This window comes from Crotalus tigris, unplaced genomic scaffold (genome assembly GCF_016545835.1).
Source record: "Crotalus tigris isolate CLP2741 ecotype Arizona unplaced genomic scaffold, ASM1654583v1 scf7180000024297.1652928, whole genome shotgun sequence".
Taxonomy (NCBI): Eukaryota; Metazoa; Chordata; class Lepidosauria; order Squamata; family Viperidae; genus Crotalus; species Crotalus tigris.
The window spans coordinates 635,486-650,779 of record NW_024100470.1 but is presented as its reverse complement, the minus strand read 5'-3'; the positions used below and the strand labels follow the sequence as shown (position 1 = coordinate 650,779).

General features: G+C 37.6%; 1 protein-coding gene across 1 annotated transcript; it reads left to right on the top strand.

The window, feature by feature from the left end:
- The first annotated feature begins 5,178 nt into the window (after positions 1–5,178).
- LOC120299450 (vomeronasal type-2 receptor 26-like) lies at positions 5,179–14,688 on the top strand. Its single transcript, XM_039324304.1, has 3 exons — positions 5,179–5,496; positions 12,431–12,557; positions 13,793–14,688. The coding sequence occupies exons 1-3, from the start codon at positions 5,179–5,181 to the stop codon at positions 14,686–14,688; spliced, it is 1,341 nt and encodes a 446-aa protein (XP_039180238.1).
- The last annotated feature ends 606 nt before the right edge of the window (positions 14,689–15,294 follow it).

Here is a 15,294-nt window from a genome sequence, read left to right as displayed (position 1 = left end):
GGGTCCAATGCTCTTCAATATCTTCATCAATGATTTGGATGAGGAGATAGATGAGGAACTCATCAAATTTGCAGATGACACCAAGCTGGCAGGAATAGCCAATGCTACAGAGATAGGAAAGATACAGAAGGATCTTGACAGACTTGAACATTCGGCGCTATCTAACAAAATGAAATTCAATGGTGAAAAAAGTATGGTTCTACATTTAGGCAAGAAAAACCAAATGCACAGCTATAGTAGAGGTGGTACTTTGCTCAAGAGCAGTAACTGTGTGAGGGGTCTCAGAGTCCTAGTGGACAATCACCTAAATATGAGCCAGCAGTGTGCTGCAGATGCCCCAACACAATGCTAGGCTGCATTAACAGAGGGATAGAATCAAGACCACATGAAGTGTTAATACCACTTTAAAATGCCTTGGTAAGGCCACACTTAAAATATTGCATCCATGATGTAAAAAAAATGTTGAGACTCTAGAAAGAGTACAGAGAAGAGCAACAAAGATGATTAGGGGACTGGAAGCTAAAACATATAAGAACAGGTTGCTAGAATTGGGTCTCTTCTAGTTTAATGAAGAGAAGGATGAGGGGTGACATGATAGCAGTGTTCCAATATCTCAGGGGTTGCCTGAAAAAAGAGGGAGTCAAGCTATTCTCCAAAGCACCTGAAAGCAAGACAAGAAGCAATGGATGTAAACTAACCAAAGAGAGAAGCAACCTAGAACTAAGGAGAAATTTCCTGACAGTTAGAATAATTAATTAGTGGCAAAACCTTCCTCCAGAATCTGTGAATGCTTCAACACTGGAATATTTAAAAAGGAACTGGACAGCCATTTGTCCGAAATGGTATAGGATTGGACTAGATAACCTCCAATGTCCCTTCCAACATCATTATTATTATTATTATTATTATTATTATTATTATTATTATTATTATTACTACTACTACTACTACTATTATTATTACTATTATTATTATTATTACAACTACTACTACTACTACTATTACTACTATCAGTGCTTTTTTTCTTAAAAAAAAGGTGCCGGAATTCCATTCTCGGCATTCTATGAGAAAAAAAGCCCTGATTACTATTACTATTACTATAATCTCTCCCTTTGTTGATTTGGAATTGTCATCTGACAATTTTTCAACTAAGAGGAGAAAATTTGATAAAAATATATTTCTTTACCAGTTTAATATTGGTGTAGACCGAAGCAGAATTGAACAGCTTCATTTTCATTAAGCCAAACCAAATTGAAAAAAACAAATTGAGATTTTCCCATTCCCTTCAAAGATTCATGATAACTTTCTGTGTCTTTTTTTTTCCTTTTTCATTTAGCTGCACCATTTTTTGCAACAAGTCTCCTTTAACAACAGTGCTGGAGAACAGGTTTCTTTTGGTCCCAATGGGCAATTGGAAACTGGATTTGATATTTTCAATTGGGTCACATTTCCAAACAAGTCCTTTATGAAAGTCCAAATTGGAAAGATTGACTCCACAGAACCCCCAGACAAGTTCCTGACCATTTCTGAAAAAGACGCCATTTGGCCTCTCAGATTTAACCAGGTTTGTCTCATTTTTCCCTGTTCCTGAAATTATCAGTCACTGATCCATTGAAGTAAATGATTAAACAACCACAATTACAGGAATACTTGGAGTAAGCAAGTGTTTAGCAATCTGTATGTTATTCATTATAAATAGTCCTTTATAATAATAATAATAATAATAATAATAATAATAATAATAATAATAATAGTAGTAGTAGTAAAGTTGGAAGGGATCTTGGAGGTCATCTAGTCCAACCCCCTGCTCGGGCAGGAAACTCTACACCATTTCGGACAAATGGCTGTCCAGTCTCTTCTTAAAAACTTCCAATGTTGGAGCATTTACTGCTTCTGGAGGCAGGCTGTTCCACTGATTAATTGTTCTCACTGTCAGGAAGTTTCTCCTTAGTTCTAGGTTGCTTCTCTCCTTGATTAGTTTCCACCCGTTGCTTCTTGTCCTGCCTTCAGGTGCTTTGAAAAATAGCTTGACTTAGCTTAACTTAACACAGTTCATTTAGTGATCGTTTGAAGTTACAATGACACTGAAAAAAATGATGTATGACCATTTTTCACACTTAGAACCAGTGCAGCATCCCCATGGTCCTGTGATCAAAATTCAGATGCTTGGCAACTGACTCATCTTTATGACAGTTGCACTGTCCCACCTTTTTGAGTTACTGGAAAGCCAGATTCACTTACTTTAGTGATTCACTCAACAACTGTGGTGAGAATGGTCATTGGTCATGGAGCATATTCACTTATCTCTGTCAGCAACAGAAACGTTGGGCTCAATTTTAGTTGTACATCAAAGACTACCTGTCTTATCGTTTATTTATTAAACGTATATGCTCTCCATCTCTAGGTGGTTTGTAATTGTAAAAACAACTTAATATATCAAAACATTAAATATTGACATTAAAATTGATTTACAATTGTCAAGAGAAGGAACGAAGCTAGATGTCCATGAGAAGGAGGTAGGATCATATCTTAGTCCATTAGTCCACTATCCACCCCTAGAATAATACATCCAATTGGAGCTCCAGACCAGTTGGAAAAACAAGGTCTTCAAGCCCTTTGAAATGCCCAAAGGAGTGAGTGGGTATTTTTTTTCTTTTGAATATGACATGAATACAAGCTACTAAACTCAAAGAAGTGTTTGTGTATGTGTGTGGGGGGGGGAGGTGTCCTTGTTGCTTCTTGAATTTGGTTGTTTTCATGTAGACATTTCATTACCCAAACTAAGTAACATCATTTATTTACCATTTACCTTATGATTTATCATGAAGTGTTGTATTTTATGAGTTTAAGATGAGACAAATTCCTTGTGTGTCCACTTGGCCAATAAAGAATTCTATTCTATTCTATTCTATTCTATTCTATTCTATTCTATTCTATTCTATTCTATTCTATTCTATTCTATTCTATTCTACTCTACTCTATTCTATTCTATTCTAATCGTCATTGTGATACCAAACTCAAAGAGCACCAAGGATCTTCATTTCCACCCAGAGCTATAAATATTCCTCTTTACTTGGATCAAAGAGGTGGCTTAGGATTTATATATATAAATATATAATTTCATTCCAATGCTAAGCTATCTTAGTACACATGATTTATTTCTAATTGCATTTGGAAAATAGTTAGAGATCTGTTTACTTTAAGATAAATAAACATTCATTGAAGTAGAATGGATTTTTTTAAAAGGCATGTATAAATTTTATGACTTCAACACTTTAGAATTAACTTTTTAATAACCTTTTCTGATTGCTGAAGAAGTTGGGACTTCCAGAGATGGTTAAATTAAATTCTTTGATCATAGAAAATACAGTTATATCTATAGTTATAGCCAACTGGATGTCAACACTGTAAACATTGGATGTTCCTGCTCTGACAACTGATGAAAATGCAGCCATTTTCTCTTTTCTTTTAATATGCTTTTTCTGGTATTTAGAAATCAGGTGCAGAAGGGGGGGTTAGGATGAAAGCTCGAGCTCAGCTAGCCATAATAGTAACACTTCTTTGTTGGAACTCAAGGATGAGCTGTTAATGTTTTGGCGGGCTGAGGAGCTGGGGAGAAAGCCCGCATTTTTGGATTTATGACAGCTTATTGTGGGTGGGAATTGCACTTTGTTACTTTGTATCTAGGGGAAGGGATTCAACTATGTAGAACCAATACTTTGTTTCCTGAATAAAATGTTCTTTAAGGAAGAATTTTTGCCTTGAAGTTCTTTTGATGGGTTTTATCTATCAGAATCATGACATTAACCCAAAAACTCACCTTTCTACTTTAACTACCTTGGGGTCCTGAGCTCCATTCACCTTCCCTAAGTTGGGGGATAGGATGACAAAGACTCGGGGAAGATCTCAGCATGGAGAAGGAAGAAGCACCTGTAACCAGCACTCCAGCCATGGCTGCTGCCTCAGTGTACGGAGCACAAGCCAGCACACCAGCAAAGAAACATTTGATGCCTTAAAGCAGGGGAAAGACCAAAGATGCGAGATGTGATCTGGTCATCAGAATGGACCCTGCCCAGTGGAGACTCCAAGCACCTTGAGGCAACCGTGCCAAAGGCAAATTCTTTAAAAGCATCTGAAGCCAACTTGCAGGCAGCAGCCTCTCCAGGATCATGCTCCCTGGACCGTAGGGGAGCCAAAAGATTGACGGCCAATGAGGACTCTGGAGAATGGAAGTACCTGTCCAAAATCCATAGCCAATTGTTGGTGGAGATGTTGGTGGAGAGATTCGAAGGGCTGGAGGTGAGAAGCAGGAACAACTTTCTCACTCTTCGCATGCCAGTGAACATGATGATCAGTGGGTCCAACACCACTCTGTGCCTACGAGAAACCCCAGCTCCACTGATAGAGCGCAGGTGATTTCTCCAGCCTCAAAGCTACCAGCATAGATTTTCAGCGCTGCAAGAAAGGAGAGTCCCAGCCGCTGCTCAAAACATGGCAGTCCGAGTTGTTGCCACTCTTCCAAGGCTCTCGAGCGCCAATCACGATGCAGAGCCCCAGCCATCCCTTGTTGGCATCGGTTGTCATGATTCCTCATCAGGCACCACCACCATGATGGTTCTAGGTGGCAGAATTACAATGACAGCCCTGATGGATGGCCCCACTACCAAAGCCCAAGCCAACACCGGGGCAGCCAAAGTCCAGATCGTCACCAGTATCATGAGAACCCTAGCCATCGCTACTATCAGTCACACAGTCCTGTGTATCACCATCAATGCCACCCAAGCTTAAGGCCTAAGCAGGGAGGAGACCCAGATGTGAGTATTCAACAAGGTTTAGTACAACAGCTGCATGACCTGTTGGCTGGGCAGCAAAAGGTTGGGGTGGCGCAACTATTGGGGGCCCTGTCGCAATTGGGGATGCCACAGCCACCACCACTGTGAGGTCAGCAGCCGGTGGGAGTGCAGCAGCAGTGGAGTTGGCAGCAGTCCCTGAATGTACAAAAACCACTGGGGGGCCTGCAGCAACTGCTGCTGCCAGGATGTCAGCAGCCATTGGGAGTGCAGCAGCAATGTGGGTGGCAACAGCTCCTGAATGTCTGCAGCAATTAGGGATGACACAGCCACTGTTGGAAGGTCAGCAGCCATTGGGAGGCCAACAACCACTGGGAATGCAATCGCAATGTGGAGGCAGCAGCCCATGATGGCACCGCCCCTTAGAGTGACTTTTGATGGCAATCCAGAGAAGTTGATTTTCTTCCTTAGTCAAGTACATTCCCACAGGAATCACAATGCCAATTTCTACCCAAATCTACCTGCTACGGTAGACATGTTTGTGGCCAATATGGAAGGGGAAGAGTCTGAGTGGCTAAACAATCGGTACAAAGAGCAAGCGCCTGAACTGGGGGATCTCCATCCCTTACTCCTTGTATTAAGAGCCAAGTTCGAGGGCCCATCCATAGCCCTCAAAATGGAGAAACAAATTCCCAAGATAATTCAAGTCGGTAAACGTGCATTGGAATACATATGAGAGATTTGCAAGATAGTAGGTTGGATAGAAAGGTGGCCTGAGCAGTCCCTAGTGCAGTGGTGGCAAACCAATGGCGCGTGTGCCACCGGAGCCCTCTCTATGGGCACGCACCATCGCTCCAGCACACGTGGTCTCTACAAGTTCGCCAACACTGGCTTAAGGCCAGAAAACCTGGAACTGCTGTTGGTGAGGTGCAACAGCAGCACATCTCCCCCCACACAGCAGTGCAGACATGCCTCATTTATAGGCAAGTAGGGCAGAGCTTTTTGGAGGAGGAGGAGGAGGAGGAGGAGGAGGAGGAGGAGGAGGAGGAGGAGCTCATCCCTCCATGATAAGCTGCAGCTGCACTTGGTGGGCAACCTGTAGGAGTCTGACCCCATCGTGCTGGTCATGTACTTGCGATTCACCCTGCTGTGCTTGATACTCCAGCGGCACCTCCAGCCACCGTCCTCCAGTGAGTCTTCTCCTTCCTGGCACTGGCTGAGGACAGGATGGTCTCAGCAGTGACAAACTTGGCTGTGTCCCAGCCGCAGGGGAGGTCACAGGAGAGGCAGCGCTGGCCAGCAATCATGGTCAGTGTGGGGTGGCAAGCCTGGTGGGCAGGCCTGGTGGGCACAGGTGGACGATATCCATCCAAAGCTCTGACTCATAGGAATGGATGGAAAATATCTGGCAGCAAGAAGGGAAATCGAAAGAGACGGTGGACAGGACCCTGCAAACAGAGTATGAAAGGACGCTGTGTGAGGGTTGGGTTGTGGCGGCGGGAGCAGAAGGCTCCATGCGAGGGTTGGGTTGGTGTGGTGGGAGAAGGGTGCTCTGCGAGGGTTGAGTCAGTGTCCTGGGAGCAGGATGCTCCGTGTGAGGGTTGGGTCAGAGCGGTGGTGGCAGTGGAGCGCTCCATTGGGGTGGGGAGGGGGAAAGTAGTGGCTGGCAGTAGGGCGTTTCTCATTCTCACTGCATTTTTTTTCTCCACTGGATGTTCACTGCCAGACTGTTTTGCTTGATGCGGCAGAATGGGAAGGATACACATTCTGCAGTAAATTTTAAAGAGAGTTTTAAAAATATGGCAGAGAAAATCCTGCCCCTTACATGGGATCATGGTTTTTTTTTTCTCTCCACTCCCTTTGGCTGTTCGCTGCCAGGCTGTCTGGGGGCAAAAAGCCAAGGAGATAGAAGAGAAGACTCCTTATGTGAGATTGGGGGGGGGGGGTTCTCAGCTCTCCAAAGCTTTTCACTGCCAGATTGTTTTGCTTGATGCAGCAGAATTGGAAGAATCCACATTCTGCAGTAAGTAAACTTTAAAGAGACTTTTTAATTCTCCCTCAAAAAGCAAAAAAAAAATTACAGTCTACAAAAATTAAAAATGGATATAATTTCCCTCCAAGAAACACATATTAAGAGACAACACTATAAGTTGTTAGAACAACCAAAAATTGGTAAACTTCACTTTGCATTAGCACTTCAAAAGAAAAGAGGAATAGCTTTATACATTAAAGAAAGGATGAATTCTAAACGAATTTCCGCAGATGAAGAGGGGAGAATATTAATGGTGGAAATAAAGATGGATCAAAAACAGATACTGATGGTAGCAATATATGTACCAAATGATAAACAAGAACAATTTTACCAAAAATTACATTAAAATATTAGATTTAAACTATCAAAATCTTTGTAGAATGGGAGACTTCAATGCAATAACAGATGGAACTTTGGACTATAAAAGTGCTAAACAAGGGAGGAAAGAGGAAATATATTACTTAAAGTGTTTTTAAAAATGGTAAAAAAACTCTGTATCCAAAATATATGGAGAGAAAAAAAATCCAAAGAAATTACAATATACATTTATTCAAATAGACATAAATCATGGTCTAGAATTGATATCATATGGACATTCTTGGAACTTAATATGATGATACAAAAAATTGAGATAGAAACTAATGTTTGGGCAGATCACAACCCAACAAAGATGACTTGGAGAGGAACCAAGAAAAAAATTAAGATGGTTCTTGAACAAATCTGCATTGAAAGAAAAAGAATTTATACAACTAGTGACAAAGGAAATGGATTTTTTCTTCAAAATAAATAAGAAAGAAAAGACATCGCTTCAAAATGTGTGGGATACGGCTAAAGCATATTTCAGAGGGTTGGCTATAGCCGAAAAGAATAAAGAAAAGAAACAACAACAGTTAAAGTTGAAGGAAGAATTCAGAAAGTTAGAATCAGAATTACAAATTGACCCACAAAAGAAAATACTTATGCAACAAATGGAGATAATAAAACACAAATGAAATTTAGCTGAGACAGAAATAATGGCTCAACAGATTAAAAGGGCTAAACAGAACTTTGTTTGAAAATGCCAACCAACTGGGGAGATGATTAGCACATAGATTGAAAAAAGAAAAAGAGAAAAAACTGATAAATAAACTGCAAGACTCAAAAAGTAAATTACAGTTTCAAAATGATACAATTAAAAAAAATATCAAAGACTATTATGAGATACTTTACAAGCAGAGGAAATTTCAAAAGAAAAAATACAGCAGTATTTTAAAAAAAAGCAAACTTACCAAAAATTTCAGAGAATATTCAAAATATATTAAATGGAAAAATGTCAATGATGGAGATTACAGAGGCTATAAAAAAGGCACAAAAAATGGTAAGACTCTAGGTCCAGATAGATTACCTGCAGAGCTTTATAAATCATTACAAGATATACTAAGTCCTATATTGAAAGAACTGTGATATGAAATACTTTTGGAGCTAAAATACCAAATACACTGAGCCAGTATTAACAATACCCAAAGAAGACTCTGATCTAATGCCAATAAAAACTATAGTCCAATATCGTTATTAAATGTAGATTATAAAATTTTCACCTCAATAATAGCAGAAAGATTAAAGAAACTTTTGACCAAATTTATACATACAGATCAAAATGGTTTTCTACCTAAAAGACAGATAAAAAATAATTTAAGAATGATTCTTGACATGTTAGAGTATTATGAAATTCATCCATGAAATTAATTCATGACTTTAATATTTCTTGATGCACAAAAATCGTTTGACAATGTAAACTGGCAATTTATGTTTCAGCAACTAGTGGAAATGGATTTTGGAGAAAACTTTATCAATGTAATTAAAACAATATATTGTAAACAAACAGCTAAAATAATTGTAAATGGAGATTTTACAGAAAACTTTAACATTAAAGAAGGCACAAGACAGGGATGCCCACTGTCTCCATTATTATTTATACTAACACTGGAAGTATTGACTAGAAACATCAGACAAGATATAGAAATTAAAGAACTGGAGATAAAAGGTGAAAAATATAAACTACAAGCATTTGCAGATGACTTGGTTTTTATATTGGAAGATCCACTTGAAACAAGCACTAAACGTATAGAGAAAATAGAAAAATTTGGAGAAGCAGTAGGGTTGAAAATAAACAGAGAAAAGACTAAAGTGCTAATAAAAAATTTAACAGAAAAACAAAAAAACCAACTAGCAAGAAAAACTAATCTTGAAATAGTTAAAAAAAGTTAAATACTTGGAAATTTATCTAAAACAAGATGTGTAACAATAAAAGAAGATAATTACATAAGAGTGCTAAAACAAATAAAATTGGATCTGGAAAAATGGAAAGACTTACAACTTTCAATGCTGGGGAGAATAGCAACAGTGAAAATGAATAGCTTACCAAAAATACTCTTTCTATTTCAAACAATCCCTATAAGACTGGGAAAAGCCTTTTTTATGAACTGAATATAACAATAATGAAATTTATCTGGCAAGGAAAAAAAACTAGAATTAGACTGAAAATGCTACAAGAAGTGAAAGAAAGTAGAATATTTGGACTGCCGGACTGGGTCTTATACTACCAAGCAACTACTTTAACATGGCTTAAAGAATGGATAATGCTTAAAGACAAAAGACTATTATATCTAGAGGAGCATGACCTAAAAATTGGTTGGCATGTCTTTCTGTGGTATGGGAAGAATAAAATATATAGATACTTTCAAAACTACTTTATAAGAATTGCACTTCTTTTAGAATGGGAAAAAATAAAAGCAAAAATTTATATCAAGATACCTGGATGGCTTTCAACAACGGAAATATTTGCTTACCCAAATTTAATTAATTATAACGAAGTTGTGACCTACAAAGATATCTTGGACAATGAAAGAAAATTGAAAGACAGATAAAATTTACAAGAATAAGGTATTGATCTATCATGGTGGCCACATTTGCAAATCCAAACGAGATATGAAAAAGATGTTAAAACAATGGGATTTTATAAAGAACAGACAAAATTTGACCATATACTGTTAAAAACAGATGAAAAGTTGATTAAGAAACTCTATAAATATCTATTAAGCTTAAAGATGGAGGAAGAACAAGTAAAAGAAACAATGATAATATAGGCAAAGAACTTTGGATATAATATAGAATTAGAAGATTGGCAAAAGTTATGGGAAAGAAATATTAAATTAACTAAAGCAGTAGCATATAAAGAAAACTTATATAAAATGTTTTACAGATGGCAGTGAGATTAGCAAAAATACTTCAAAATAGTGATGGAAATGCAAACAAAGACCAGATGTTTATTACCATATCTGGTGGACATGCCCTAAAGCAAAAAGATTTTGGTTAAAAATATATTTATTGTTGGAGAAAATGACTACAAAACAAATAGACTTTAAACCAGAATTATTTTTGTTAGGAATAATAGGAGCAAATTATGAGAAAGATTGTACAGTATATATTTAACTCTACATGTACTAATTGCAACAAGAATTGTATTTGCCCAACATTGGAAAAATGAAAATTTACCAACTGAAGAAGAATTAATTAAGAAAATTTCAGAGTGCAGAAATGGACAGATTGACTTTAAAGATAAAAGAGAAAAAAGACTTAGTGTATTTTAGAACAGGGCTTTTCAACCTTTTTACCCATTGTAACATTTTTAGGATATGGCAACATCCGAGTACCACCAATCGCCTAGCAAGGTATCAAAAACTTGATGACCAAAAAAAAAAAAAAAAAGGAAAAAAGTGATAAAGTACAGGTAGTCCTCAACTTACAACAGTTCATTTAGTGACTGTTTGAAGTTACAATGGAATTGAAAAAAGTGTTCTCAAAGCCACAGCTGAGCAAGACACCTGCCTGCCCGCCCACCTATCTGAGGTTTTCATTATTGTGAGCATTTCTGTTCAGGACTGACAGCGGGGGTCGGGTCGGGGGTGGTTGGTTTTTATTCCCCCCATCTGCTGGGTGGTTGCAGCAGGTTTTGGGCACTTCACATGACCCTGGGTCACTGTGACCATCATAAATATGAATCAGTTGCCAAGCATCTGAATGTAACCACAAGCCCTGGAGATGCTGCAACATTCCAGCTGATTAGTGCATCTTCTGGGCTCAGCAGAAGCGCCAGGATCAGTGCTGCTTTCCAATTGAGTGGTGCTTCTTCAGGGCTCAGCAGAAGCACCAGGATCAGCGCTGAGCTCCAGCTGGAGCCTGGTGCTGATTCTGGCACTTCCGCTGAGCCCTGACAGCCCTGCAGCTCCAGACATCTTTTGCTCAGGCTTGTGCGGTGCTGCCACTGGTTCAGCTCATTCCCCTCCCCCGCTACCACTTTTCTAGGATGCTCGCGTACCACCTGCCAGGTGCCAATGTACCACAGGTGGTACCCGTACTACTGGTTGAAAAGCCCTGTTTTAGAACATGGGATAATTTTTTATCAATGGCTAGAAAAACCAGTTAGAGAGAAAGGAATGTGATATGTAACTTTGAATATATATTAGCAAGAAGAAGACCATTGAGTGATTAATTAACATATTGTTTATGATAATTAACTGCTACTCATTGCTTTTTTAAAAAATACATGAATCCAGACATTATGCTGTTTGCTAAATATTGAGAATGTTATTTTAAAAAAACCTAACCCTAACCCTAATCCCAATCCCAATCCCGATCTCACCTTATTCCTAATCCTATAAAAAGTAATAAAATATATATGAGAATGCACGTTTTCTTTTTTAAAAAAAAAATAAAATAAAATTCTAAACTCTGCTGAAGGTGTTATCTAGCCTGGTAATGAAACAAACCTTCACTCTTCCTACATTCAAGTTACAGATATTCACCACTCTTGCAAATTATAAACTAATCAATGAGGAAAGGAATATGATGGAAAAATTCTTTCTTATGTGTTTCTACATTTGTAAGGCAGAATTTTACTTGTTATGTTTATTATTTTGTACAGGATTGTAACCCGACACTTGCATGTTAGGTGGTCCTATATTTTTTTCTGTGTTAAAGTAGTTATCCTTTTTATAGTACCGTATATGCCAGCGTATAAGACGACTTCAGGAAGCACTAAACTTAGCGCCAAAGATGGGGGTCGTCTTATACGCCGAGTCATCTTATACGCTGGAAATACTGGTAGTTTCCGGTGTATAAGACAACGTTCTAGGAAGGCAACTCGGTGATAAAGATGGGGGTCGTCTTATACGCCGGGTCACCTAATATGCCAGCATATACGGTACTCTTTTTATTGTAAAATCTGGTGAAAATCCATAATAAGGATATTTGATTTGATTTGACACGAACCAAAAAATGAGACCTCAAGCAGAGCATACTCTGAGGGATTGAGATTTAAAGATTTTCTCACATCAGCTTTTGCTACATTGCCTCAAACTGATTTTACAATACAGGGAATGATTAATTGATTAATGTAATAGGTATGAAATAAGAAGCAGTTGAGGATACAATCCTCAGGAATCAGGAAGAAAAGTGGAAAATTCAGTACCAATTTTTGAATTAGATATGAAGAGTTTGGGTGTGTACAATTGATGAAGAGAACAATTCTCCCAAAATAAATTATATGTGTGATTTTATTTCTGAACAGACAATACCTCTTTCCATCTGTAATAAGATGTGTCCTCTTGGCCATAGCAAGATAAAAGTGGAAGGAAAATTATCCTGCTGCTATGACTGTAAGCCATGTCCAGAAGGAAAGATAGCTGACCAATTGGGTAAGCAAAGGAATATATTAAATGTATCCATGATATAATAAATATAAATGGGGGCTGAATTTTTAATAAATATTATGGTGATTGATAATCTTGAGCTTCATATCATATTGATGTGAAGCAGTGAAATATTTTGGATTTTTTTTCATACTCCTTGGTGATAAAACCAATTAGTTCATTCTAACTTGCAGTATCAGTAAATTCGTCAGATTTAAATTATCTATTCTTATATTTCCTTGAAAAATTATAAAGTTTTTTTTTTCCCAAAAAGCTTTGTCCTTATTTTTTGGAAGTAAAAGTGATTTTGCATTGGTAACTTTTTCTACGGTTTTTACTTGTTTTCACGTCCTATGTTATCCAAATTATTGATTTATTAATTTGTTTTATATTTTATATATATATTTGTTTTATCATGAAAGGTAAAATACAAAACAGAAAAAAAAGCAGTACAAAAAAAAGAAAGAAAAAGGTGGTCCAAATACCAAATAAATTTAACATTTAATATTGAGAATCCACTCCAGCTGGGCACTGGAAAAAAAAACCCAGTAAAGTGATTGATTGATTGATTGATTGATTGATTGATTGATTCTGAAATTTATAATATTGTCTATCTCATATAATAAGCCTAAGAGCCTTCCCACAATCTTTATAAAACCAAAATAGTAATTAAAAAACTCACCCTTGCTACCAGTTGCCAGACAAATCATCCTCCTGTGTCAACCCCATCCTAGTCCAACACTTTTGAGCACCACAAGATTTCCCAGCCTGCTACAAGAATAAAAGTTTAGGGATGTCTCATAATTGAGGTTGATGGATGGTACAGACCAGATACAAATCTGAACTCCAAGCCAACAATATTTAACAGAAAAGATCTGGAGCATGCACATCTATTAGACTTATTGAAAAAAACAATTACCATTGAAGAGAGGTGATCTCACCTATAATTTGGCTCAGTAACATCCAGGGATTTAATGAATGATCAGGGATTTAACAATAACCAGAAACTTGAATTTTGTATGGTAAACCGTTAGGAGCCAGTATAGCAGGGACAGTATAGCAGGAATTAAGTGCAGACAAGTTGTGGTTTTGAAATGTCTTCAAGGGTATCATATAAAAGGATCCCATAAAAAAACTGGGAGCTCAATAAAAGTGCAGAATGTTGTAAAATCAGGACATACTGAAAATGAAATGAAGATGCTTTAAAACAATAATGTTTTCATGAATGTTCTCTTTTTCAGACTTAGATGACTGTTTCCCATGTCCAGAAGATCAATATCCAAACAAGGATAAGGATAGTTGCCTTCCAAAACGTATAGTTTATTTAACTTATCAAGAACCATTGGGGATTTCTTTGGCAGTGATTGCAGTCTTCTTCTCAATCATCTCAGCTGTGGTATTGTGGATCTTCATTAAATATCAGGACACACCTATCATTAAAGCCAATAATAGGAACCTCACTTATAGCCTTCTCATTGCTCTCCTCCTCTCTTTCCTTTGCACTTTGCTCTTCATTGGACAACCTGACCAAGCCAAATGTCTCTTGCGACAAACTGCTTTTGGCATTATCTTCTCAGTAGCTCTTTCTTGCATATTGGGGAAAACAATTATAGTGGTCCTTGCTTTCATGGCCACCAAGCCTGGCTCCAAAATTAGGAAATGGGTGGGGAAAAAGATGGCCACTGCTATTGTCCTATCTTGCTTCCTGACTCAATTCAACATCTGTATAGTGTGGCTGGCAATTTTTCCTCCCTTCCCAGATTCTGACATGCACTCCATGGCTGAAGAAATTGTCCTCCAATGTAATGAAGGTTCAACCACCATGTTTTATACAGTCCTGTCCTTTTTGGGGTTCTTGATTGCTGTCAGCTTCACGGTGGCTTTTCTAGCTAGGAATCTGCCTGACAGCTTTAATGAAGCCAAGTTTATCACTTTCAGCATGTTGGTCTTTTGCAGTGTTTGGGTGTCATTTGTTCCAACTTATCTGAGCACCAAGGGAAAATATATGGTGGCTATAGAGATCTTCTCCATTTTGGCTTCAGCAGCTGGATTGCTGGGTTGCATCTTTTCCCCCAAATGCTATATCATTATTCTGAGACCTGATCTGAACCAAAAGAAGCAATTAATGAAAAAATGAAACCGATTTTATCACAAAATCCTTTAAATAAAGCCAAATTGGATACTTTTACCATATATATATATATATTTTTCCCCAGCTTGAGATTCTGCACTCTTCCTTTTATTGTCACTTCAACATGACATGCAAACCAATTCACTGAGAAATTTATTTAACAACCTAGAGAACTGCTTGGCGTCCTTTCTTTAAAATATTAAATAATTATTCCGAACCGTAATCAGAATAGTAAGGGATAGCTAACCAAGAAAATATTAAAAACATTTTATTTATATAATGTGTATTAATGTAAAAATTAATGGATTTATAATCTGAAGCCTATGAGCTTCAAAATATCCTTGCCAAAAGAAAGAAAATGCCTACTTTATATCACCCATTACATTAAAGGCATCCCTGTTAAATGTGAAGCCAAACATTTGTCAACTTTCTGGGTGTTTCAAGATACTGTTAATAAAAAAATCTAAGGGATAACATGAGTGCCTAATTTGCCACTTCAAGGTCTCCAATATTCCCCTTAATCGTTTTTAAGGTACAGAAAAATTGAAATTAACATCTCTTTCCACATTTTGGAAAGTCTGAAAGCCACTTTGCTATAGCAGGGGAGGTGCT

Coding starts and splice junctions, on each gene's coding strand:
- LOC120299450 (XM_039324304.1), top strand. CDS start 5,179: ATGTGGAGGCAGCAGCCCATGATGGCACCGCCCCTTAGAGTGACTTTT. Junction 5,497..12,430: donor AAATTCCCAAGATAATTCAA/GTCGGTAAACGT, acceptor ATTTCTGAACAG/ACAATACCTCTTTCCATCTG. Junction 12,558..13,792: donor AAAGATAGCTGACCAATTGG/GTAAGCAAAGGA, acceptor TCTCTTTTTCAG/ACTTAGATGACTGTTTCCCA.